Source organism: Stegodyphus dumicola, chromosome 5 (genome assembly GCF_044657685.1).
Source record: "Stegodyphus dumicola isolate Sdum_Otavi_A_Nest chromosome 5, ASM4465768v1".
Classification (NCBI taxonomy): Eukaryota; Metazoa; Arthropoda; class Arachnida; order Araneae; family Eresidae; genus Stegodyphus; species Stegodyphus dumicola.
The window spans coordinates 147,553,130-147,578,425 of NC_140772.1; the positions used below are offsets into that span (position 1 = coordinate 147,553,130).

The window sequence follows — 25,296 nt, forward strand, 5'->3', positions numbered from 1 at the left end:
GGAAGTTCTTGGAAGCTTATACTTAAAAGGTATGCAAATGACATAACAGTTCAAAGATTTGTGTAATTTGCTAGCAATTTAAATATACGTGACTAGCAGTATTGTCTTGAATAAAGGAATAATTTTCTTAGGGTTCTGAATGCACAAAATCTGTTTAATATTAGAATTTTTGCTAGTATTATAATGCATAGAATCTCTTTTGAATTCTCTCTGTTTCAAATTCAGAATCAGAGTGTGCAGCTATCATTTTAAATTCATATGACCAGATCAAATAAACTTACATTAAATACAACGGTTAATTTCGTTTATATGATTATAGCAAAGCACTCCAGGGCTATCTGTCTACGTGTAGAGATGCCTTCGTGGAGGAATTTCTTAGGGTAACTGACTCAAACATACGTTACGCATAGAGAAAAAACAGAAAATGACTATGCAACCAACCTTTTCGCCGGGACGCAAGCGTGTTCAAATTACCAGTATCCAGCGATGTTAGTGCTCGTCCCCTGGTGGGCTTAAACACAATGAAAAGGCTATATGTATTGTAAATGTTTATGTCATGTAGGATCTCTAATGGAAGGCGTAATAATATTTTTTTAAAAAGCAAAATCTGTTCAGACGATGCAATTATATCACAGGTACTGGTGTTAAACAAGACTGTGAACAAAGAAAGATTTTTTGGTATTGCAAATCAAATTTAAAATTTTCTTTTATCTCATTTGGAAGATCTGCCATGCAATGTGTTATACAAGCCTTTCTAAAACACTAGTTGGCTTAATAAAAAGTTTCAATTCTTTAGAGATAGACTTATATATTAAAAGTGTTGCTACCTGATTCAATCTGGGATTTGAGTTTAAATAAAAACTCACAGCTTAGCAATCTTAATTGATACAAGAACTATTTTATACATTAGCGCAATGCTTCAAAAGCTACTTACACTTAAAAACATTGCGTCTCTTGGTTTTCATAAGAGTTGTTACATAAACATATACTATTTTCCTAAGCATAATTCGGCATACTATGAGCTGAAAATATCTTTCGAGTTCCCAATTCGCATTCTCTTCTAAGCATATTTAAGAATTATTAAATTAATACGGAGCTACAAACACAGGAAAATTTTGATAATGGGAATTAACAAACTGTCGTGAAATTTACCGTTCTATTTCATTTCATTGCTATAAAAATTTATCAGCTCAAAATGTATGGAATAAAAAATTATATATCCCTGTAGCATGAATTTGCCTTTAGGCGTATATTGATACTTTTATGGCATAAGTTTTTCCCAATCCTTCCAGAAGTTAATATTTTGTTACATTTCTCATTTTGAATATGGGAAAATAAATGACTTACAAAGTAATTTGTTTCCTCTCATAGAAAATGCTGATCTTAAGTTCCAGGCTACTTAAATTACAGTCTATGGATTATTTCAACAGAGAATTAAAATTCGCCTTAAATAATTGAAGTCTTTGCTATGTTTTCCACAGTATAAGTGTTTAAATGCATTACAATTTATTTTTCCATTTAAAGTTAAAAGGCTTCTGCTAAACTTTCTGTGTATCAAAATAAAATAGTTATCCTTTCAAGAATATATGATAAATTTTCATCACATTATTGAGCCTTCTACTTGTGATTCACGATTCCTTATGTTTGTGTAAATAAGAAAACTTTTTTTTTGGTTTTCATATAGAAAGTGGAAGCTGATATTTTTTTTATTAAAAAAGTACATCAATTTCCCTACAACGTTCTGTTTGAGCTGATAATAAAGCAGTTGTTCTTTCAAATTTTCCATTCTTGAGCATAAGTTTGCAATTTTAAATTTGTGCAAATCTCTGATATTCAGTCTGAGAAATAATACAAGTTCTGTTCTTTTTTTCGTTTTTATGATCAAGAAAGAAGTTTTGTTTCGTATAATTTTGACATTTTCTCCTCAATTGATTAATTCTATTGTTTGCATCAGAAACAAAAGCACTAATTACTAAAATTGTATGTCGTTATCATTTAAGAATCATATGCAATTTGTGGAAATTGCTCTTATTGTTAAAATAATATGGATGTTGTTCAATATTTTAGCTTTTGGTTTTGTAAAAGATATTATTATTAATATCAATGTCATGTAAAAAATAATTAAAGAATATGCAAGATGTAACTGAGGAATTGAAGCATGGTGTAAATGATAATTTTAGAGTTGGAGGGCTGTACGGATATATAAGCAAATGAATTAATCCTCGCGTGAGGATTTCGTTTACAGAAATCACCTAGAACTGCTGAAGTGAGTTCTTTGATTCTATAATATTTATCTTTCCTTTTGAGTATTTTCTTGTGCTTCGCTCTTGAACGTTCGTATTTTTTATTTACGTTTGACTTCTTTTTAGCGTAATTAAGACTATCAACAAGAAGGCAATAGAAATGTATTATCTTATTTTAATATTCGTTAATGTACATTCGATTCGTTTAAACGTTTTTTTCTCTTTATATCAGCATATAGAGTCGTTAGATATATATCAGAATATAATTTACTCAAGTAACTACTCTGTCATTATTTTCCTCTATTGACTCTTTAATTATTTTTTTCTCTACTCTTTATTTTATTGTAAATACTAATCGAAGAAAAAGAATAAATTAGATCAAAAGTATTTCTGCAACGCATAGTGATGGAAGAATTTGCGAAATGAAATGTGTTGACAGCGATATGATTGCAAAATATGTTTGTACAGAATTTCATACATGGTATGCTTTTGTTGAAGAAACTTTGTACAAAAGTTGTGTCTTTGAATGGTGGGGTAATAGGTTCGTGTAATGATACGAACAACGATTTTATCTACTGCATTCTTGCATTTTCTAGAAACTGAAATTTCCCATATTTCACTACTCTTTTTTCCTTCATTGAAGATGATTGCAACAGAACAAACTGTAGGAACAAACTGATCTACAGTTTTTTAGAAACAGCTTTTGAATCTCATTTTACCTCATCTGTAAGGTATACATTCGTATATTTAATCGGTATTCAATTTACTGATTATGACTAAACATTTACACACGAAACAACAATATTAAGCATCTTCTTAAAAAAGATTTCAATCGATTTTCTCACTAAATTTTGGTCGCCTTTATTAAATTTTAAAATTTCCCCATTGTTTTTTAGAATTCTTGAGTTAATTCGTATTAATAAAAAGAGCATATTCGCTCCGCTTGGGCATTTGTAAAATGGTGAAAAAACATTAAATAAATATATTGTTGATCATAATTAATAAGTAAAATATAAACGAATGGAATGTATACATGAATAAATGCATGCAAATCAAGGTTCAGCGTATATCCATTTGTTTATTATTTCCTATTTTCATTTTGAAAATCAATTTTCTCTGCCAACAAGAATAGAATTCTGAAACAATCACTGACCATCTTTATAATTTACATAGTTTTGCTTTTTTGTCTGGAGTTCCAACGCAGTCTTTCATAGAAAGGATCTGACATTGTCTGTCTTCTACCAGAACAATTGTCAGAGCAAACGTAATAAGAGCGAAGAAGAAGCTTCCTTCATTGGCTAGGGAAAGTTGATAAAGATATCAAAGAAAATTAAAGCAGATTTTTATTACTAGATAAACAAAATGTTGGATTCCTGTGAAAAATGGATAAAAACCGAATAGGAATCTATTTCATTTTATTTTTCGCTCAAAAAGGATATAAGAAAGTTTTGCCGATTAAAGGCTTCACTGTTATCAACAGTTTTAGATTCATTAGAGTTAGCATGTTCCTCAAAACTTATGTGCTTAAATGCAGTCTGCTTTCCCCAAGCTATTCTTTAAATATAAATCCGAATCAAATTATTAGTTGACCGGTTAAAACATAATAAATTGAACTGATATTCTATGCATTTCCATTTGCTTTTCAAAACTCAGCAATGTCAATAAAGGGTTTTAAGTCGGACACAGAATTTTAATTGGACTGTTATGTCGTAAATAATACAAATTATTGCAGAGAAAGTTAAAAAAGTGTGAATAATCTCTGTTAGTCCAGAAAAGTTGAAGCAGCATTTTGCGTCGACTCACTAAAAGCGTCGAATCACTTTTCAAATTGTTATTGCCAAATTTTATTCCCTGTATTATATTAAAAAAAATAAATAATGCCAATCTGCATAAATGTACGCACATTTCTCTCATTGTTAAAAAACAACGGTACCTAGAGCCACCAAGTTTTGAATAACGTAGTCAACCACCCGAATATGGCACCTGGAAGCCCGAATTCGGAATTTCGAATTTGGTTTATTATTCGCCCAAAGGGGCAATTTGCCCAGGATTGCTATTAATTTCGTTTTGCATTTTGCGTCGTCCACTTTAAAAGGGTGTTTCACTTTTAAAATTGTTGCCATCAAATTTTAGAACGCTGCATTGTATTTAAAGAAATTAAATAATGAAGAATCTGCATGAATGTATATATATGTTTCCGGCATTGTGAAAAAACTACGGTACCTAGAGACATAAAATTTTGAATAACTCCACTCGAATATGGACATCTGGAAGCCCAAATTCAGAATTTGTTCTACTCGTATTATCTGTTTCACATTTCGTAAAACTTGAACGAATTTTTAATTAACAAACTCAACGATTTCAAAGCAAGAAATGGCAACACCGTACCGAAAAAAAAAACGCGAAATGGTGTATCAGAAATTCTAAAGATAGGCCCTTTTTAAATATTTTATGATATTGCTGTTGAACTAAATTTTATGGTTTGTGGTTGTTGTTGTTGCTTATGCTCACTTGTCTGGCGTAGCACCATTCAGGTGATAGGGCAATTTAGCTCAGTTGCTCCCCCAATTTTGATGGAGAGCACCCCGGGGGGGGACGGGTCCGAGGGTCTCACACCCGTCTTTCCTTCCACCAAATGACACGAGAGGACTTTTGGCTCGCCGCATATTTGGAGTGCCGCCATGCCCCACCGACACTATGCATTTACAAACATCCATGCTTCTCCGGGATTCAAGCCCGGGCCCTTCGGCACGGCAGTCAACGACCCTAACCACTATACCGATTGGGCGACATTTTATGGTTTTAAGTGCGAAGAATATGATATTTAATAAATAAAGGTAACACACAAGTAAAAAAAAAAACGCCTCTTTGGACATAATACGAAATCCGAAAGTTTCCAAAATTTTTTTTAATTAATTTTCTTTTGAATATTTTAAACTTTAAAGATTTTCTGATTAACAAACTCAATGATTTCAAAACGAGGAGTGGCAATACTGTACGGAATAAAACATTTTTATCTCCAGTGCGCGAGATTGTCTATCGGAAATCCTAAAGCTATGCTGTTTTTAAATATCGTAACAAATGAATATCGTCGGCAACGCCCTCTACCGACGATATAAAGAAAATACTCAGTTCAACGCACACTGCAGAAGTGAGCTGTTATTGTTTGAACTCACACTTTAAACTTTAAAAGTTATTTTTATGTAATTCTATTTTCTCTGTATGTTAATGTTAGGTGTTAATAAAACGTAATTTAAAATTAACTCCTAATTGATTTTTTTTTTCTACGGATATAATAATTTTTTTTTTTTTTTTTTTTTTGTGTGTGTGTGTAGGTTTGTATGTGTGGGCGTGTAGCTCTGCGTATGTGTATGTGTGTATAAATGAAAAAAAACGCTCTTTTGGGCATAATATAAAATCTGAAAGCTTTTAGATTTTATTTTTAAGAAGTCAACTTTCCCATAAAAGAAATTTAGTTAACTATATAAAATTCAATCTTATCGAATTGGGACAAAGTGTGAAAGCGTTTACTATTTCTGCAATTTTTAATAGTTATATTTTTAAAAATTCATTTTAAAACATATATGAGTCAAAATAAATGTGTGAGGGAAGAAACATTTCTCATTTAAAGCTGTTAAAAATGGAAATAAATTCCCCGAGAAAATTTCTCGAAATATTCAACAGCACTCTCTTTCGCAATAAAAATAATGAAGGTGAAATGTAATGATTCGATATGCTCCAAATTTTCATACTTTATGCTTCTATAATACTTATTATTATTTCTATAGCATTTTTTCTAATATTAATAAGAGCTGTTATATGTAGTCTTTCCATAAATTCTGGAGATCGGTACCCTTCGTTTTCTCGGCAAATTTCTCTTCCATGCGTTTGCTCTGGTCTTCAGAAAAGTAGTTTTTCCAGTCACCAGTGATACCTTTCCGTAGGTTACCATCGAATTTTTTCTTTTTAGAGAAACCATTTTCCGATTTCTCAGATACCCTAGAAAAGAACTTCTTTACGTGTCCCGGCAATTCGGATTTCGCGATGTCTTCTTCAGTCATTGATTTTATCTCTTCAATAACTTTAGCTGTAGCCTCTTTCATATAATCGAAGCTACTGAACTTTACTATGTCTCTCAGTTTTTCAGGATCATTTCTCAGGGGTTCTGCATACAAATCATCGTCAATGAATGATGCCATTTTTAAAATGGCCGCTGATGGATCTTCTTTCATTTGTTCATATGTTAAGAAAAGCATGTTGGGATCGTTTCTGAAAAGCAGAGAAATGATATTTTAGAAATAGGAAGAACATAATTACATAGTAATGACATAATTATAATATAGTTTTATCTAGACAGATATGGATTTCTAATACATTGCAATAAATAAAAAAGAAAAGTATTATAATTAAAGCACTATAAAAATTCGAAATTAGATATCAGATTTAATAGGGGGAGGGCTAACTGAAACTTTAAAATTTCCCTATTATTTCATGCTTTTAGTTTTTCCACTGTTTTGTTTAACACGCCATCTGAAATCAGCCGCTTTTAAGATTTGTATCTTTAACGCAAGAAATCTTTCACCTGTCATCAATGTTTGCTGAAATACAATCTACGGAATTCTATTCCCAAATTTGTGTTAAATTCCGTTTATACTTCCAAAATTAGGATGAAATTCAAACTTTTATTTTTTCATTAAAATTAGATATACATGCAGACACTTACTTAAAAATGAGTATGAATTATACCATTAGGAGTTGCTAAGTTTTCATCTATTGACTATAAATCTTGGTCTATAAAACTGCTTGTCACCGGAAAAAAAAGATTCATTCATTATCCGAAATTCCAAAAACTCATTCCTTCGTCATCATACTACTCAGTTTGAAAATTCTTAGACATTCAATTCTAATCCCTTAGTTAATATTTATAATGTTTGTTCTCTCAGAGAAAAAATAATTTATTAAAATATTACTTTAATTTTTCAAAACTTCCAGTCCTATTTTCCTAATCATTGCTCCTGTCTAGAATGTGTTTAAATCCAGCACAGAAAGAAGCAATTTTCCACTTAATTATTCGCAGCATTAACTTTAATAAATCATTTGATTCTAATCTCAAACAAAAAGAAAAGAAGCTTTATGCAAAATTAATTTTAATCCAAATAATATTATTTCGAAAGATAAGGACAGGCAAATCTTTGTCGCTATACTAATGAAGTCATAAACTTACAAATGAAAGCCTACTCTGCTAATTCTTTAAAAATCTTTCAGGTTCTGAATTTTCCATAACTGAAGTTGCTGTTAAAGCATTGCACATATCTCTTGTCCAACATAAAATATTGCTAGTTTCAATTGGCGTTATCTCCGCTACATTTTACGCTCTTCGCAAAATTCGAAGAATTGGTATTCTTTTTCGCTTTACAGTTCTGCACTTTAAAACTGTGTCATAACCTTTAGCAATCATTTGATTGCAAAATTTTCTGCATTACGTTCCAGTTTGAAAAAAAAAAACTCATTTAAATATCGAGCAATAAACTTCAGAACATTACTGTGGAGAAATTAGTTATCATATTTTTTGACGTTAAATCATATTTTACTAATGTCCCAGCTAAAAGAGAGCCAAATTGCCTAAAGAACTTTGTTTCATTCGCAGTGAAGTTGAAGAATTAACCTCGTTTAATTACTGAGCTGTTTAATGTCCTTTTTTTCAAATAATTATAAACACTACTTTAAGGGCAAATTGTTTAAAAAAAATCTACCTTCCCGCTCTGGGTTCAACATATTGATTACACTATCGCATTTTTTGATGACAGGTTATTGTAAATATTTCATCAACATTAATGCATAAATTCTACAGATCCAGCCTTACATTTCACATTTGAAATTGAACTTTCAGCTCACTTCTCATCATTGATATTTAATTGTCTTTACTAAATCTGACTTCAGCATGGCTGTTTATACAGTTAGACTTACCGTAACAATTCTGAGAAATAAAACTTCCAATCATAACTTCCTATGATTGAAAAGGCTAAATAAAGAAATTAATACAAAAAACAACCAATTAAACCAAAATTTCAGTAACTCAACTGAACATGTTTTATTATAAAGAAGTTATTATAATATATCACTAGTGTGAACTTCCTTAAAACATTAGTTATTTTTAACGGCATCGAAAAATTCACATTGGTACTGGTGTTAATTCACAACGATACTCTTAATTCTATAGCTTAGTAAAGCTTTTATTTCTCTTTTCAAAACGTAAGGCATTCATTATTCAGGATACTCTTTCGACTGGGGCCGACCTGCCCAGCATGCTGAAAATGTATTCCGTTATTTAATTAAGACTGGACAATGAAATGCTTTGTTCTTTGAAATGAATGAAAATATGAAAAGATGGATTATTGTTGAAAAAAATCTATTTGAAATGATTGATGTGCTTGTTTTTCTTCACAACTTTTATTTTTCCAGATTTCATAATTAGCTAACCTAAAAGCTTTTGCAGTCACCACCTCATCTAAAAAGTTAATCCATGTTTATTGGATTATTTGAGACAGTTTCGTTAATTTTGTTAGTTCACTTTCAAGTTAATTCGTTGTTGTTTATCCATATAAATGATTTTGCTTCACCAAAACTATTTTTTTCATAGAGCAACGTAAAAACGCAACGTGTATGTGAAATGCCGTATACTCTTGTAGGATTGTACTGATATTTACAGTTCCATTATTTTCTAATATTCTAAAGTTTTTTTTTCTTTGCTTCTTGAAGTAAAAATGTATTATCATGCCTTTCCTGAAGGTTTGTTTTTAATTTTCCAATTTCACTAACGATATCAGTTACACTCACTTTTGTACTTTGCATAAACAAAATAGCTTTGTTCTTGCACAAACCGCAAATATATTCCATTATTATCATTATAATAAAACCTTTTTATTATCACTGTACACTATTCTTGTGAAATGAAATAAGATTTCAGTCGTTCACAGATTTCAATTACTCTCAATAGCTAGAAGTTCAGAAAGAAAACCGCTGTTGCCAAGTTAAGTATACATTTTATTCTCTACAAATACAAATTCGCAGAATTCGTTTAGTGATTCGAATCGTATAAGTATGGGAATAATTAGAATTCTTGAAATTTTCTACAGTAACATTTCTGTTTCAGTAGATACCTTTGTAAGGATCTTAAGTTTTACTAACGTTTATTTTATTTTAAATCTTTACTATCACTTCTTATTTTCTACTTCCGGCCAGAATTATAAGCGTGAAGGAGTTTATGCAAAGTTGTCTGGCGAACGCCAAGTATTTAAGTGTGGCCTTTTTGCCAAGCAGAAGAGAGGAAGCCGTGAGTTCGAAGCAGGCCGCTTACCTTAGAAGTTACGCAGTTGCTACTTTGCCTTCCAGGCCAGAGGTTTTAATCCTCTTGATAAATTAAACGTATTGTAGTGTTCACAGTCTCTGTGCTACATACGCTTCCTGTTATTATAAGGCCAATCTTATTCTAAAGTTAAATTAGAGTTTAGTTTTATTTTGATATCTTTTAAGTTAGACCCCGAGTGGAGGGTCATTGTATTCCGAAGTACGGAAGTCATTGTATATAAAGAAAAAATAAAGGGTTTTGTATACCCTTCGTCTGTATCCTGTCTACTTACTACAATTAGTGAACATAGCTTTAGTAAGCTCTCTGTTCTAGTCAGGTCATTGTATGTTTCCGAAGAAGGTTAGAAGAAACATTGAACCTGATAGTGGCGCCCGACGAAGAATAACCATGGCCGAGTTTCAAGAAGAACCTGTGCTGCCTGCAGAAACAGCTCAGAATCCAGAAATGCCAGCTGCCGCCCTGGAAGGATTTGGGTATATTGTCCAGACCATGCGCGCTTCGATGAAACCAGAAGCAACGTTTAATGGAAACTCACAGGTAACCAGTTTTTTGGAAAAATTGGATGACCACTTCATGCTCTACCCCGTGCACGAGTTTCAAAAAGTTACCTTAGCTACCAGCGCTTTGAGGGGCCAAGCGCTTAACTGGTTCAAATGTATCGGCAGAAGTCTCTTGGGTCAAGCAGGAAGTCCCACCTATACCTACGAAAATTTCAAGACTGCCCTACTAAAAGCCTTCCCTGTTGTAAGGGATCGTGCGAAATTAGAAACAGAACTTTTCAGTATATATCAACAAAGAATCGAAAACCTCTCGAGCTTTATTTTAAGAAAAATTCACGTTTTCAAGCTCTTGTATGGAAACCGTCCGGATCCTGAAATAATTCAAGTGATTTTGCCGAGGTTACTACCCCAAGTGCAAGACTTTATTGAATTGAGAAATCCGACTACACTGGAAAAATTATTTGAGCTAGCAATCCAGTTTGAAAGTAGAAGAACGGCGGACGTCGAAAGAAGACGCCAATATCAACAGCGAAACCAATTTGGTACGCCAAGACTACAGCAAACTCAAGCACATGGCTACGGAGAAAAAGCGAATCAGTGGGCAAGGAAACCCGAGCATTCAAAAACAGCCGGCGAACGTCGACAGTTCAATAGCAACCCAGGAAAAAAGTCTCAAGGCCAGTGGAGAAAGAAGGAAAGCACCGAAAGAAAAAATAATTTAAACTAAAACGGATTTCTGCTGACGAGAGGGTGCGGAAATCCGAAGGCCACGAAAACCCCTCTTCCTACAAGTTAAATACAGTAATGGTGAAAAATTTAACTCTTCCGAAGATTGAAGTCTTGGTAAATAATATCCCGGCCACCGCACTCCTGGATACCGGCGCGCAGTGTTCCTGTGTGGCAGAAGTCTTTTTTAGAAAGTATTTTCGCAAATACCGCATATATAATGCGGATAATACAACAGTATTAGCGGCGCAAGGAGAACAATGTAAGTGCGTAGGTAAAGTACCTTTGTACATCCGTATCAAGGACGAACAAGTAAAGGTGATGTTTTTTATAGTAAAGAATTTGCAAGCACACTTAATACTAGGAATAGACTTTCTTTCAGACGCACAAGCTACACTGGATTTTAATGAAGCGTCTCTTAAGCTGACGATGAAGCCAGTGCGTGTAGAAAAGGTTGAACCGCCAAGGGTAAATCTCGACCACCTGCCTAATGACGAGCAAGATAGAATCCGACAAGTGGTAAGTGAATTTGCTTCCTTATTTAGTGATATTCCAGGATTTACCCAGGTTACTAACCATAGTATTGACACCGGAGATGCATTGCCGGTTCGTCAAAAACCATACCGGTATGATAAGAATAAGGAAAAAATTATAGAATGGCATATTACCGATATGCTACGTAAAAAGATCGTAACGCCTATCTCAAGTAGTTATGCTAGTCCGGTGGTTTTATGTAAGAAAAATAATGATTATCCTTTGGAGCATCCAAAAAGGTGGAGATTCGCTATTGATTACCGTAAATTAAATTCCATAACGAAATATCCGGTATATCCGTTACCGATTATAGAAGAAATTTTAAGGAACATAAAATCAACCAAATTTATGACAACTTTAGACTTAACGAATGGTTATTTTCAAATAGGGATCAGGCCTGAGGACGTGCCTAAGACTGCTTTTATAACCAAGTCTGGCACTTATGCATTTTTGCGAATGCCGTTTGGCCTTTCAGGCGCCCCAGCAACATTTCAGCGATGCATGGACATTGTGTTAAGACCTGTTCTCGGAAAGTCCACATTTATCTATTTAGACGATATCATTATTACTAGTGATAATCTAGACCAACATGTACAGGATTTAAGACAGGTGTTTTCTTTATTAAATGAGGCCGGTCTAAAAGTTAATGTCGAAAAATGCAAATTTGCAGCCCCTGAATTAAAATATTTAGGTTACAAAATATCGCAAAAAGGGATCGAGACAGATGAATCAAAAATAATCGCTGTACAAAAGTATCCGACTCCAAACACGGCAAAGAAGCTCTCTTCTTTTCTAGGACTTTGTTCATATTATAGGTCCTTTATAAAAGATTTTGCGGCTATCGCTGAGCCATTGTTAAAATTAAAAAGGAAAAAGGCAAGATTCTCGTGGACGGCCGAAGCCAATAGTGCTTTCGAAAAATTAAAACAAGCATTAACGCAAGCCCCTGTGTTGAAATTTCCTGAAAAGGATGAAAATTTAGAAATTTCAGCGGATGCTTCGGATTATGCGGTAGGAGCGGTACTTTCGCAAAATCAGCAGCCAGTAGCATTTTTTAGCCGAACTTTAAATCAAACACAAAGAAACTATTCCGCGACCGAGAGAGAGGCACTTGCAGTTCTGTTAGCAGTGCAAAAGTTCCGAGTCTATTTTGGAAAGGCGCCGATAACAGTATATTCTGATCATGCGGCGGTAACTAGATTGTACTCTGGAAAAAATTTATCCCCAAGGTTAATAAGATGGGCACTCAAGCTGCAAGAATATAATCTGGTAATCAAGCATACCCCCGGAAAGGAAAATATCGTAGCAGATGCCCTGTCACGAATTAAATTAGATGAACAGGGTAATACCGTAAAAGTTGCAATGCTGACAGCGTGTACAATAAATTCCCGAGAAACTGTAATAACCGAACTGGGTAAGGATCCTGAGTTTGGAAGTATTTATGAGTATTTGAAGGATCCTGAAAATTTTAGCCACCAAGATATTGTGGCGATAAGAAATAGGGCGGCCCATTACGAACTAATAGATGGTCTATTATTTTATACAAAAACTACGAATTCCAACAACGAATTTCGACCTGTTATCCCAGCTAGTCTTAGATTAAATATCCTGCAAGAGCTCCATGACAGCCCTTTAGCTTCTCATGCTGGTATTCGAAAAACTACTCAACGCGTACGCGAGGCAGTCTACTTTCCTGAACTGCAAAAGTTAACAAGGGCGTATGTCCAGTCCTACCCAACATGTCAAGCCGTTAATTATATTAATTTCCGCCCGGCCGGGTTTCTAAATAGTATTAAATCCGAATTTCCAAATGAAATAATCGGTATCGATTTATTGGGCCCTTTCCCAAAAAGTCAGTTAAACAAAAGTCGCTATCTCCTTGTTATAGTTGATCATTTTAGTAAATGGACCGAAATTGTTCCCTTAAAACGAGCCTCCGCGAAATTAGTTACCGATTCTATTTTAAATAAATATATTTTAAAATACGGGGCGCCCCTAAAAGTTATATCGGATAATGGTCCTCAATTTGTAAGTAATATATTTGAAGACATGTGCCAAAAACTGGGCATACGTCATTTAAAAATGGTCCCGTATCGGCCGCAATCAAATATAGCGGAACGGGTCAACAGAAATATAGTGAAAATTATCCGTAGTTATGTTAAAAATTTTCATAAAAGCTGGGATAACTATGTCAATGAATTTGCTTTCGCCCTTAGGACCGCAAAACATGATACAACGGGAAAAACTCCTGCTGAGTTATTTCTAGGCAGAAAGATTATAACACCGTTAGATAAACTATTTTATGTGCAACAAAGAGCCCCAGAATTTAAAATGGGTGATATAGAAAAACTAATAAAAGAAGCAAAAAAGAATACAGAAGTAGCACAAAGAAAACAAAAATTGTATTATGACTTGAAACGACGGGGAGTAACTTATAAAGTAGGGGATGAAGTACTAAAAATTAAGCATTCACTTTCTTCAGCACCAGAAGATAAAACTGCCAAATTTTTCCCACGCTTTGAAGGACCATATGTTATAGAAAAAATAACTCACGCTGTTGTAGTATTAAAGGCAAGAAATGGTGAAACCTGTTCCGCAAACATTGACCAGATAAAACCATTCTATGACCGTAATAAAATGCAAATCTTTTCAGATCTTTTGCAGGATCCGGTACGGCAGACACCGCAGGTACAAGTTCCAGAGGTGGGAAAACGACAAGTACAAGGGCAAGCCAATGAGAGACAGAAGCAAGTGAAAAGAAAATTGCCCCGCGGAAAAATTGAAGGTACAAAGAAAAAGAAGCCGTTCCACCGTCCAAAAAACAGAGTTCACGAACACCCCCAGAATGAAGAAGGGAGAAGGACGACGTATGTGGAAAAGACCGGGAGAAAGGACGGCAACTATAACCCGGCTGTGAAACGGAAGATTGACTCATCCGACAGAACTCTCCGCAGCAAAAGTCGCCGAACTGCGGAAGGGCCATCAGCGGCGGAGGAAAAAGTACAAGAAAAATTTGAACGGCCAACAACGAGGTCCAAGCAGGATCACGACAGAAGTTTCCCGGTTCCACCAAGACCAGCTGCCTTCAAACGGCCAAGACCACAAGCAGAGGACAGAAGGAAGATGTTCAAGGGCGGCCGTAGTGGTGAAAAACGGAAGCTTCCAGAGGAAAGCACTGAAGGGCGAGCCCGTACAAGAAGGAGGATAAATCAAACTACTATCTGCAATACCTTTAAAGACTGGGCCCAGAAAAGGATGTCCGAATATCACAAAGATAAGTAAAATTTTATGTTACTTTGCAAACTTAAGTTAATCTTTCATTCTTACTGCAAGTGGCAGATTTCAAGAAGTTTTTACCTCATGCGAGGTCTACCTTTATCGCCAAAAGGGCGAGAAATCAGTTGTTACCGATTTTGATATTGTGTTTTTCAATTACTCGCGCGTAAAACTAAAGTTGATGTATAATAGCGTTGTGTAAAGACTTAAATATTGTAAAATGTTATTGTATAAATTTTATTTAAAACATTCTAGCAAGAGAGAAGTTTTAGTCTGAAAGACTTTTTGAAATGTAGTATTTCAATGTAGAAAGAATTGGCACTTGCTTTGAAAAGAATAGAAGTTAACAATGTACTACTAATGTATGTTTTCAAATGTGTAAAATTAACGGCATGTTGATATGTTCTTATATACAATGTGAACTGTTATTTTAAATGTTAAGAAATACCGTGATATTGTAAAAGTGAATGTTAAATTTTTTTTTATTCGTGTGACTGTAAAAAGACTAAAGCATGGCGAATATGATTTAAAGGTTGAACGATGTAGTTAGGCTCTCTGACGCTACACTTTAGAGTTAGCCACTTTTAGAATAGTACCTCAGGGTTTAGAGTTGAAATTAGGGTGTGTTAAGAGGTCTTGTTATGTTGAATTTTAACACGTTAGTGTTTTGATTGTAGGCGGAAGTGTGGAATACGTAGACAGAAACACATTCGTGTTTGGTGTTCTTTTACAACACATGTCAGAGAGCACGGGGAGAGATAATTAAAATAGTCATGAATGAAATAAGAATGTTAAGAAAAGTATATTCTATATGTTATTTGCAATGTCATTCTGTAACATTTCATTAAACTAGTTTTCCTTCCAGATCTCTGGAAGGAACCAGAATTGAATAAAGCTCCTGTTTTGATGCAGTACAGATGAAAAAGAAAAAAGGTTGTTGTATATTCCGGGAGCTGCTATTGTAACAAATTTCTTTCTTTTAAAATTTTCTAGTTTCTAGCTAAGTTATGTTTGTAAAAGTTTGGCCTCGCGTTAGTTTCTAGAGCTAAAAGTTTTCAACAAGGTCGTTTTAGACCTCAGTTTCAAACTAATTAACTCTGGCGGGAAGTATGTAAGGATCTTAAGTTTTACTAACGTTTATTTTATTTTAAATCTTTACTATCACTTCTTATTTTCTACTTCCGGCCAGAATTATAAGCGTGAAGGAGTTTATGCAAAGTTGTCTGGCGAACGCCAAGTATTTAAGTGTGGCCTTTTTGCCAAGCAGAAGAGAGGAAGCCGTGAGTTCGAAGCAGGCCGCTTACCTTAGAAGTTACGCAGTTGCTACTTTGCCTTCCAGGCCAGAGGTTTTAATCCTCTTGATAAATTAAACGTATTGTAGTGTTCACAGTCTCTGTGCTACATACGCTTCCTGTTATTATAAGGCCAATCTTATTCTAAAGTTAAATTAGAGTTTAGTTTTATTTTGATATCTTTTAAGTTAGACCCCGAGTGGAGGGTCATTGTATTCCGAAGTACGGAAGTCATTGTATATAAAGAAAAAATAAAGGGTTTTGTATACCCTTCGTCTGTATCCTGTCTACTTACTACAATTAGTGAACATAGCTTTAGTAAGCTCTCTGTTCTAGTCAGGTCATTGTATGTTTCCGAAGAAGGTTAGAAGAAACATTGAACCTGATACCTTGAAGGCTGTTATTTACGATGGAAGCACCACAACCATAGTGAACAGTATTACGTTATCTCCACAAAATCTAATCTATATATATTGTTGTTATATTATTAGTTTTTATTATTGATATTAAAGGGGTTGCCAGTGTATCTGCAGTTGCACTATAAACAGATCGAAAATCTGAAATTTTAACTTTTACTCCAAAATCTGGTACAAAATACTGCAAACTAATTTAACTATAACAAAACTATTTGTCCTAATTTTAATTTCTTTCCTGTTAGAACAATCTATTCACACCGCCACAAAACTTGATTTATCTGAATCTTGGTAAAACTGTTCAAACAACAGTGGCTTATCAATGACAGCTTCATAATTTGTCTGGCTAATTCTAAACTTTGTTTAAAAGTGCTTCGAAATCAATTTAGATGAACGATTGGCAGATTTAAAGCTGAGATTGAGAATAGCAACATGAAGTGCGAAATGGCTTCATTAGCTGCTATTATAAGCTCTTTGCTACTTGAATCGACAAGTTTAATGATAATATATTTGAGGAAATTTCTGCCGCTTTTAGAAAGCTTGCTTTATATTTGACACATTTCAAGCAGTTTTTAATATCCTAACGCTCATGTTGAAAATTCGAAAGCCACAGCTCATATTTCATTTCGCGAGTAAGATAGTAAACCTTTTTCAAAAACGGATAATCCTTCAATAAATATACGAAAGAATAATTTATTTTTCGTTTACATTTATTGAGTTCTTAAGATTTAATTTTCATAATTTTTAGCAGATATTCAATTACTTGAAACTTGCCATAAACATAATCCTTTTTCTCCATGATTATTGCCAAACTATTAAAGAGTTTTTCTTTCCGTCATAAAAGACAGTCATCTGCTAAAAGTAATCATTATAATCTTATTTGCCATCCCATTTTTCCATTATAAAATTACTAAAATTTTTCACAAATTAAACGTTCAGTTCATTTTCTCACCTAAATATAAAATCGAAGTTCTGATTATAGAGATCCTGTTTCGGGTTTTAATTTTGACGAATTAGTCGTATTTATTATCAATATGGCTTAACATGTTTCAGCTAAACTAAACGAAAGTTAAATTTTTGTATTAAAAAATGTAAATCTTATGTCAAAAAAGAAAATTTAAATAAATGTAAAATAACTTATTATTGTTGGACACTTAACCAGAATTTTGAATATTTCTAAAATTCACAAGGGAAATTTTCAATTTGGCGAAATAAACTCCCTTAAGATTTTCAATTTTACAAAAATCTTTATATTTGATATAATGATATTCAAGTTCAATTCATTATTTCCAAAGCTTTTAAATTTTAGTCTATTTGTTAAGGCTCTTTCTTTTCATTTCTCTTTCTTGACAGACGCAATATCCATTTCGTCTATGTCCCTGAGTATGCATTTAGATTTTTCTATTTATTTGGCTCTTCGTTTGGTCTCCAGCCCAGAATTTTTTACTTCTTAAGAAAACAGTCTCTCTCACAATCGATAGCTTTATTTAAAATCTGCGTCAATTTAAATTTTTAACTTAATTTGCATAATTTAGGAATCTACACTATATTTCTCTCTTTTCAATGAAGCTGACAAACACATTTTTGGGGGAGGCTATTAGTTGACTGACATCGTTTTAAACAGAATGGAATATCACTATTTATCTCGTATTGGTATAAGATATGCTCAGACTCCTTATTGCTTTTCCCCATTTCATTGTAAAAGCACATTTTGTCATAGTTCTCTGCGAATTAACATTAAATATGAATTAACATAAATATATAACATTTTTCTATTAAATATGTTTCTATAAAGTAAATTTGTGCCATTTATCAATAGAATTCTTCAAGTAGAATTTCATTGATTTTAAATTTTCTGATTATTCCTATTTTAAGAAAACCAGTATTTTCAGTTAGTTACAACATTTCATCTCGAGTTGCCAAGCAATTAGTTATAAAGCAAAAAATTACTGAGCATAAGATTTGCTACATTGAAATTACCTGTGATAGTACCAACTGAGCAAGTGATCAAAATAATCCCCGAATTCTACATTTCCAGACAAGAACAGCTCGAAAAAGTCATCAAATGTTCCATTGAATTCATAGTTCCCTTTGTCTCTGGTGTGGTGAAAATAAGAAACACAGCAATCTTTAGGATTTCTAGTGACGTAAATGTATTTGGCTTTGACTGAATGTGGAGCCAGATGGTAAGGCAGATGAGTCTTGATAGCATTAGGTCTTGGCATCTCTTCTACAGCTTTGACTCCTAGTAATTAATTTATAGTAAAATCAATATGATAGTTAGCAAAACTAAACAGTCATTCTAAGCTGAACACATTCATAAGCTAAATAAGAAGCTTTCGAAAGGATATTTTGTAGCTATTCATTAATTAAGCCACTTATAACTCTAATGAATGGGAATTAAACTTAATTTATTTCCATTGGCAAAATCTCCAACAGTTTTGTATCAGATATTCCATTCTTGACTCTTTTTAGTTGTATGAATGTTTTTATGACCTTTTTATGACCGTATAGGTAAAATAAGTGCAAATTAGTATCTGTTAGGAAGTCTCCATTATAAGTGAATATATTTACTAGAAAGTGCATTAAAAAAAACTAGGGCGACTAAAGAATCTCATGAATAAATGGTCGTAAGTTCATGGACCCAAAAATGGTTGAGAGGTAAAAGCACTGAACGCCGGTAATTCAACCGACGGTCAAATGCCGGCGAATAGGCTGGCTGCATGAGCTTTTCCGTTTTTTTTCTTTACGTGTAGCTTAGATACTAGCCAGTTTCCCTGACAAAGTCTTCCGCGGAGGTATCCCTTCCCTGTGTGTTTTGCGATAATCAAATAAAATAGGAACCTTAAATTTATTATCTTATTTTAAGAACTCAATAAAACATGATAGTCAATGCTGTATCGAATTTGATCATATATGACTCCAGTTAATTAAAAATATATGAAACTTCATTATTTATAATACGAATATATTATAATACGAAAAAAAAAACGTTCCCCGCAGTCGAATTAGTCATGGAAACAAAAGATGCTTGTATGATCAAAATTATCTAAGATACCATTAAGTAAAATGTTTTTGTACTTATATAAACAGAATTATGCATACTAAATTTTTAAATGTGTAATTCTAAAAATTTGCTTTATATCTGGAAAAGTTTAATATGCTGATACGTGCTCATATGTACTTTAAATACCCATTCGTTGCAATACAAAAATTCTCATTTAATTTACAGTATTGACAACACTCTTTTTGATATTTTTTCGAGTAAACGTTCTTCAAATCAAATAATTTTGATAGTTATATAATCTAATTTGTCACAATCTAATCAACTAGGAGTCCTGCCAAAAAAAAACACGTTTAGGAGGAAAGGAACAATTTAGTAACTAGTTTTTTCGAGTACCCCTTGATAAGATCAAATAGTTTCGGCAAATTTGATATTTCATTTTTGCATTTTACAACCAGAAGTTTTTCCTCCGACATCTTCAGTAAGAAAATGACAATTTATATTAGCTATAAATTTCTTCGTAGAAAGCCCACATAAAAAACTGAAGTGTCCTATATTTCATTTAAAGGTAAAAGGTCACCAAAATTATTATAGTTTTAAATTTTACCTTATTTGATTATTTCTTAAGCTTTAGTTATGGCCCAACGAAAAAAGAAGAAGAAAAAAGTCCTAATTTGCGCTCACACTTTTAAACGTCTTGTTTTCCTGATTTCAAATACATTAATTTTGTTAACTTATCTTGATCCTTTGTCATAACATTGCTTTCTGTTTTTTCAATGTATGTAAAATACCGTAATGAAAACTTTACAACAACAAACAGAATAAATTTCATAATAATATTGCTCCATAAGGACTCTCGTTTGTATAAAAATGGAATGCATTTTTTTATGAAACTACGTTCGTCCAAAACAAAATTTTGCATAAAATTGAGGGATTGCTTTCAGAGTCACTTACAAAGGGCATTTGTTTTTTAATGACACTTAGAAATAAAATTTTATAGTAAAATTTGATAATAGATATTTAGATATTTTTTGTAAAGGGTTTACTATCAACCATATCCTAGCTTCTTATTAATTTACCATTTAGAAGAAAGCAAAGTTTTAAAACATGAAGAACATCCCACATCTTTAAAGTGTAAAACACATTAGAATAATAATTTTCTAACATGATCTTAACTTACAGATTTGTTTTTGTTATCAGGATGAGAATGAGCTCTACTGAGTTCTGATTTGGATATGCAATATAAAAAGCATACCTGCCATATCGAGAAATGGAGATACAGCACCAAATCTCATGAACGATTCTAAAGGTTTGCCATGTCTGAAGATAAGAATCAGCATCTGTTGTGCCCATGTTGTTCCACATTTTGGATAAGTTGCAATAAAAACATCGTCATCTCGTGGTATATAACTGAGCGCAGAGCGTATATTTTCGATGGGGGCATTTTTTGACATTGGCAAACCATCCACAACTTGTACTAGTGGCAAAACTGAAGTAGAAGATGCTGACATGATGAGCTTCTGGAAAGAAATCGAATAGAAAATATATTCAGAGAGCTTAAACTTAATTATGCAGATAGATAAGATTAAAGATATTGTTTACATAAATATTGTTTTGCTGTGAATTTATAAATAATGCCTTTTATACTCTAGAAACATCTAGCAAAGATTTTGGCAAAAACTTATCAACGTAACGAAGATTCCCAGTTGCGTTTAAGCACGTTACGCAGGTGAGTAAGATGAGAAATACAGCACAACAAAGTGTACCATAGAACAATGCAACAGGGCAAAATGCTGTACAATAATACAGTAATAATACAATAGTACACTGATAGCGCATGTACTAGGTAATGCAGGATGTCGTTTAGCGAATGATAATTTTAAATTCTCCAAATGAAAACATTTATAAGCCAAAAGAAATAAAGTAGGACTGTAATTTTATTCTTTAACTGGCGTTCATATCGTCTTCAGGTACAAGGCCCAAAATAAAGTAGACACAATACTCTTGGATTTTCGTATTGGACAAAATTTTCGTTACTCATGAACATTCGATCAAATATGGGTGTGTTGCAGTCCTGAGACCGCATTGATAAACAGGTTGTCACTATTTTGGATTTTTGGTTGCCGACTATCTGTGGGGCACTCAGCTTCCTCCCTATGAGGTACAGGTGATTATTTAGGCTGACAACGGTGACACCTTTTTGCTGTGTGTGCGCAACGGGTCTGTATTAATGCAGGTAAATGGCTACACTTGTCGCTTTTCAGGATCATGTGTTATTTGGTTTCCTATAGTTTTAACTCATCATTGCAAGTTATTATTAGACGAATCAATAAAATCTTCATATCGATAAAACATCGCACCAATAAAATCGCATAGTGGCATATATCGATAGATGAAGAGTCAGACAGGAAGAGCTTGGTTAATCGTTTGACAGATGTAAGTTTTTGCGTTTTTATCGGAAGCAAAACTTTGAAATGGAATTCATATATATATATATATATATATACTGAACAATTAGTTCCCAAAGTTAAATCACATACTGAAAGCTGCGTGTTAACAAAACTAAACCTAGCGCAATTTCAAAAAATATACTCAAACATTGGAGTAGTAGAGAAAACATGAGGGGCTTCAGTCCCCGAGCGCAACATTCACAAAGCTCGAAAATAAAGTTACGAAAGATTGGAATGAAATATTCTATTCCTGACAAACAGGAGAAGAGTGTGAAATTTTCATTTGTCCCCAGACTCTGAAAACACTAGCTACGGCTCTGTAGTCAGATGCATCAAAGCAGAACAAAAACGAAATTCGTTCGAAACAGTGTAAACAACCACTACAAAAATTCGAAGTGCAATAAATAAATCAATAAATAAATATAAAAAGAAATTATTTTTATATTTTCGGCACGTTTTCATCAAGCGAGTATGTGTTTCGACAAATGTAAAAGAAAACTGGACTGCTAACCAATGTGCAATTCAGAAAGTAAATTAACATTTATAAAAATGTTAATTAGGAAAATAAAAATCCATTTGTACGTTATTAGACTAAACCCGATAGGCCGGAAACGAAAAATGCAGTTCACAAATGTATACTTAAATCTTACTGACCTTATAAAATTACCTTCTCTAGGTATCAGAGGAATTATACGTCTGAAATCACAAATCGTAATGGGTGGTAACTTATATCTGAAAAAAGTTAGTCTACACCTTATGAGTTTTATTTACAAGGTTCTAAATTCAAATCTGTTAGAAGGGAAAACTATGTATGCAGAAATTTCTTATTTTGACTTGTTTTAACTGTAGCTGCAAAACTGCATACCTTCTTCGGAGTACATTTATTAAACGCATACTTACTTGCGAAATCAAGTTTTCCTTTGTTATGAGCCTTATTATCTACTTTGCATTTAGAAGTGTTAATTACATAAATTACACAATGATTTTTAAATTATAAATAAAAGTAGTTATTTTTGGAAAACGTTTAATTTCAAAACAGTGCGCCATTTTTTTTATTTAAGTACATCATGTTTATTTATTTAAGTACATATTATTAAGAAAGTTTTCTAAGTACAGCGTGTATTAGGTGTATCAACCGATAATTTAATTTCAAAACTGCATTTTTAAATTTGTTTCTTAGCTTTAATCATCCCCCAAAAAGATTTACAGATAACTTCTCATTTTTCATACATCTTTCAGAACGTTATGCGTATTGTAAAATAAATATAGTAATTAACTGATCGATTAATAAGCATTCAAAATTAATACATAACATATTTTCATAATGCAGCTGAAATTAAAAGCAAATTTACACTTCTTTACAGAAAACAGAAATTTCAGTACTGCTGTAAGAATACTTCAACTAAATATTCGTTATTAAATATAGAGTATACCTAGTATTACTATATATTAAAATGTAAGATACATACTGTGAAACATGCGAAATTTAAATAATGTAATGTAAATAAATATTATTGCAATACTGTAAAGCGTAAAAATTCTTATAAATAGATATCTTTCATAAAACGGTTAAAAAGGTATTTCTCTGCAATTTTACATTTCATATTTTTCTCAAAACATTTTCTTTTTGTGCTGTTGAATGTTAAAAACGAAATGAACACCCAAGTTTAAAGAAAAATATGGTAAAATTATTAGAAGTGTTGCTTGCATTTTACGTATTTAAGATAAAAAGGAAATTATTGCAAAATGCAGTTCTCATAACATAGTATATATGAACAACACTCATGTAATTATGTATTAGCTGCAATGGAACACAACTAATACTCAAAGCATCTTTCTTAATTTTTATAACCCGTTGGTGTTATTATCTTAAACTGCAGACTTCTTTCGGAAAATCAGTTTTTCAAAAGCTACAATTTAAATTTTTGCAGATCATCCATGTCAAAGAGAAAAACCCTTAGTCATTTTTTAGTTTACAGTTAGATTGTAGTTATGCCATGAAGTCGTAGATTAAAATTTATCATGTTTATTCCCGCAATAAAAAGCGGACTTCAAGACAATAAAAATACTTCACATTTTGTCCTTCATTTATAAGTTTAAAATAATCAGCAATAAATATTAATATATAGAAAACGGATAAAGAATTTAAAACCATCAAGCTTAGAAATTAAAGTCGTTATCAAAGTGAAAAATACTTCACAAGTTCACTGACAAAAAACATACCTGAAATTTAAAAAATATTGAGGAGCAAGATTTATTTTTGTAGTCAAAGTACAGGACGGTCAGCGTGGCTGGTCTTATCTTCTTTCTGCAGTCATAAACTGCAAAGTCTTGTAATGATAAGCTACATGTGATTAAAAGGTTTTTAATCACATGTAGCTTATCATTTCAAATATTTGTTAATATGCCCTACTATCTGATACGTACAGTATCATATCAAATGAGGTAATGACAACTGGAAACTGATAAATGATTGCAAGCTACTAAATATTAAAATTTATTACATCATTTTAATATGTATATTGTTAAAATTATTACTATAATATATATAGTACTTCCATTTGAAAAAAAAAGTTCAGAAAGATTAATTTCACTTTCTAGTTTCCATTTAGGTAAGGCAGCTGGAATAGAAATAGAAAAATTCTTTGGCAAAGCTATCTTTCCGCAGACTTCGCGAGTTTATAAAATGTATGCGTAGAAAGTACTATAATTTTACTATCGAATATATTTTTGATTCCTCAGAATCATCTTCATGACCGTCTAGTGGGGCAGTAACTGAGTATTATAAATTTACAGCATTTACTGAATCGAGTACCATAGAGTGCGAAGTATTTTACGGAACATACCTTGAAATGCGAAGTCACTTTAGCTTAAAGGCAACATTTCATCTTACGTTTTGATAAATATAAGTATCAATTCTGACGGGAATGGCGTAATTAGTGATAAATAAAGCAAAGTTTATCCTGAAAACTATACTAAACTAGCGGAATTACCCGATACGAGGTTTAGTTAGATTGAGAGTAAACAACAGAGAGAACGATACTGCTGTAATCCTTCTCTAATAATGATGCAAAAAATACGTTTCATAGTCATACATTTTTCAGTTTGCGATATAGAACCCACATAAAAAATTTCCATAGAAAAATAAACGAATTATCTCTCATTATATCAGCAACAATGGCATGCTTTTTAATCAGATATCACCTATATCCAATTTTAGTCGATTAAATGTGGCCAAAAATTGATCAATCAGCAAACACACAAACAGGCATTATTCTTTATAGATATATATATACATTTTGTAAAACAAATTTTTGATTAACAAGTTTTACGATTTGAAAGCGAGTAGTAGAAACACGTTTTGAAATAAAGCATTGTTATCTCTAACGCTCGAGGCTGTTGCCACTCGGAAAAATGAGTGTTTTCAAAGTTTTTACTTAATATCTCGGCTGATAAAAACTGTACGAAGATGGGAATAGTCGAAATGGC

At 32.7% G+C, this 25,296-nt stretch overlaps 1 protein-coding gene across 2 annotated transcripts; it reads right to left on the minus strand.

Moving 5' to 3' along the window:
* Positions 1-3,301: 3,301 nt before the first annotated feature.
* Positions 3,302-24,813, minus strand: LOC118205921 (amine sulfotransferase-like). Of its 2 annotated transcripts, none has more exons than XM_035378203.2 (4): positions 24,654-24,813; positions 20,613-20,877; positions 18,334-18,598; positions 3,302-6,512 (listed from the first exon to the last, which is right to left on the minus strand). In XM_035378203.2, exons 2-4 carry the CDS (start codon positions 20,866-20,868, stop codon positions 6,059-6,061), a joined length of 975 nt encoding a protein of 324 aa, XP_035234094.1. In that variant the 5' UTR covers positions 20,869-20,877; positions 24,654-24,813; the 3' UTR covers positions 3,302-6,058. The 2 variants fall into 2 exon arrangements, with proteins under 2 accessions (XP_035234094.1, XP_035234093.1); XM_035378202.2 differs by lacking the exon at positions 24,654-24,813 and adding an exon at positions 24,031-24,161.
* Between the last annotated feature and the right edge of the window lie 483 nt (positions 24,814-25,296).